Genomic DNA, 2,767 nt, shown 5'->3' with positions numbered 1-2,767 from the left:
TTTATCATTGGACTTCACAGTCAACTAGGAGGTAACACGGCCAAGTAGAGGGTGTAGCAATACACGATAACCCGACAAGAAAGAGCAAGCGTGTATAGAGGCTATCTTACACTGTGGGAGATCCTCCATGTAGGGACATTGCTAGACAGTAGTAGTGGATGGGATACCATAGTGACGGATGCAGGGATCGAACCTGGGTGGATCGATTATTAACAACTAACACAAGGCAATGGTCATACGTAGAAGTAACGTAGTTCTAAGCTGTTGGCCCCTGTGTATTGCGAAGGTGCTGTTGTATAGCAGCCAACGGGTTCTGTTGGAATGGTTCGAAAGAGAGCACCTGTCACCATGCTGTCTCCACTGACCATCATAATCAGCTACTTACACTCTTGTATTGCAGGACCTCCCTAAGATTCTGTTTGTGCTGAGCCGCTCTTGTCTTCGGTTTAGCAGCCAACTTGTGTATCTTCTTTGGCCGCGATTTCTTCGACCCCTCCTCTTGTAAGTCTAGTTTCAATGACCCCCTCAACGACTGTAAATTCGCAAGGGCGTTTTCTGATAATAAATACACTACAAAAAATCACCGTTGAAAAGCCTTACTCTTATCCTTCAACTCCGCCTCTTTCATATGCTTGGCTCGGACCTGCTCAGCTGCGAACTGTTGCTTTCGTACTAATAACAGTCACATAGCAAACGCGACGCCGCCCTCTTCCCTACTGAGTGCCTCCTTCCGAACCCTTCGCTTGCGCTGACCCCGCGACCACTGCAACGGGTCCTCCTCCTTGGGCGCCTCATCAGCTCCTTTAGTCGGTACTCTGCGGCGCTTCACCATAACAGAACGACAATCTATGAATGACCACTCCCTTAGTCGACTCAGAAACGCAAAACCCCCTAGAGGACACTAGCAAAGGAGCTGTTAAAAACGGTTAGTGCTGATAAATTTGTCATAGTGATAGTAGCATGGTACGAACGGTCACAGCTTGGAGACGACTCCTGCAAATCCACGGAAGATGTCCTCATCAGCATTACTCTAAAGGGAGAGGAAATACGATGTTCGAACGGAGTGGTATGATAGCGATAATACCTCTGTAACTTCCCCCCTAAGGGACACCTCAAACGCTCGCCGTATTTGCTGTAATGGTAACCCTCTTCCCAGGAGGTAGCTCAGTTTGGTGACAGCCGCCTCGACGGTCATATCCCCCGCACTGATCACTCCAACCGAGATCAATTGAGCACCCACAGCATAGGCATTCAATTCTACTCGGCCCTTTAAACACTGCGACACAGCTACCACCGCTGTGCCTCTCTCGTTGAACCTGAGGACCTCAATGTGAGATGCCTAGAGTCTCTGTAAGAAGGCGCCTATAGCGGCAGTTATAAATCTCGACTACTCCAGCGTGCTTTACCACCCATTAAAATTCGTGTTGATCCGAAGACTCCATATTCCACTGAGGCTATTATAGCTATCTATGACCATTTCGAATCATGCCTTATCCCATCCCCCTACCACCACTACTATTACCTCCTAAGCCAGTCGATGAAATCCTGTTGCTTGGCCGGAGCGTTGCCCGTACCATAAAGAGATAGTACCACACCTTTCACAGCACTAGCCTTCAGTGACTCTAGATCGGCGAACCCAGGCACCTACTAGTAGTAGGCCGTACAAGCCTTTACCGGTGAACTCTCTAGTACCATCCTGATGACCAGTATTGAGTTTTCCATACAAGTGTGAACATGAAAACGACCCTTGGGAGCGGGCAGAAGCAGGTGATAGTTGAAATGAATGCCGACTCCTAAAGTTGCCAACGGCGGGAAGTTCGGCGACTCAAATGCTTCTATCGAACCACTATCGACCTAACAAAGATACCATCCCATACAAATATCTTCCGAGTGCGCTCACCTTCACGGAACGACACCCTCTGAGGAGGTAGGTGTTAAAGAAGACGCATACCTCAGGGATATTACAAAGACCTGTCCACAGGAAGGGTCGGCGCCGAGGGCACTCCAAACTCCCCTACTACCAGCAATGAGAGTGGACACTATGATGTTCCTCCTAGCGTCACTGTGTGGTTCCCCAAAGGGCAGGATAGAACCGGTGAGGACCACAGTCTTGGCAAGGTTGGCCAACATGAAGGATAGCGCTCCTGCTGTATAGGCCATAGTGTCGGTGCCATGCACGATGACGAAGCCATCATAGTCATAATAGTTGTTCTCTATGCTCTGAGGGAGGTAGTAGTGTGCATGATGTGAAAGAAATGTGGTACTACCTCTGCCATCTTAGCCCAATGCTCCGGCGTTATGTCCGAGCTATCCAGGAGCTCCTCCCACTCCACGACCTAAACCACGGTACACTACTACTCTCATATCGTGATGCGCCGAACCGTGCAGTCGGGCATGCCTGGCCGCTTCAGCTCCTCGAGATGGGAAATCTTCTCCGTGAGGAATCCCGGAACTGGGCGGAGCGACCCATCGCTGCCCGGTTGCATGCCCACAGTGCCCCCCGTGTATATCATCAAGACCTACACCAGAGTACCTCTAATAGGACAATCACATTTGCCATCTTATCAGACACCTTATGGAATTTTACATGTTTTGCAATCACTAAACTCATACCACATTTCTTCCGAATCGATAGTACTACCTTGCTGCTTTCTCGTGGGTGCTCACCGACTCCCACAGCCGGGTGTGACACGATCAGTGACGGTAATATGCCATCCGTCGGGATTTGTCTATTTTTAGCACCATCCTGAGAGTCTGCCATTTGAAT

The 2,767-nt window shown here is 49.5% G+C and overlaps 2 protein-coding genes across 2 annotated transcripts; both read right to left on the bottom strand.

Moving 5' to 3' along the window:
• Window positions 1-256: 256 nt before the first annotated feature.
• On the bottom strand, window positions 257-832 carry Pmar_PMAR006044 (conserved hypothetical protein; the record flags this gene model as incomplete). Its single annotated transcript, XM_002774417.1, has 4 exons — window positions 257-340; window positions 386-555; window positions 601-672; window positions 718-832. 4 exons carry the CDS (start codon window positions 830-832, stop codon window positions 257-259), a joined length of 441 nt encoding a protein of 146 aa, XP_002774463.1.
• Window positions 833-973: 141 nt separating this feature from the next.
• On the bottom strand, window positions 974-2,513 carry Pmar_PMAR006043 (L-asparaginase, putative; the record flags this gene model as incomplete). The annotated part of the gene is made up of 8 exons (XM_002774416.1): window positions 974-1,030; window positions 1,085-1,316; window positions 1,523-1,644; window positions 1,693-1,854; window positions 1,901-1,971; window positions 2,019-2,220; window positions 2,268-2,336; window positions 2,382-2,513. The coding sequence occupies 8 exons, from the start codon at window positions 2,511-2,513 to the stop codon at window positions 974-976; spliced, it is 1,047 nt and encodes a 348-aa protein (XP_002774462.1).
• Window positions 2,514-2,767: the final 254 nt, after the last annotated feature.

Source organism: Perkinsus marinus (assembly GCF_000006405.1).
Source record: "Perkinsus marinus ATCC 50983 genomic scaffold scf_1104296958234, whole genome shotgun sequence".
Taxonomy (NCBI): Eukaryota; Perkinsozoa; order Perkinsida; family Perkinsidae; genus Perkinsus; species Perkinsus marinus.
The sequence above is the reverse complement of the archived record's forward strand: the minus strand, read 5'-3'. Positions and strand labels throughout refer to the sequence as shown.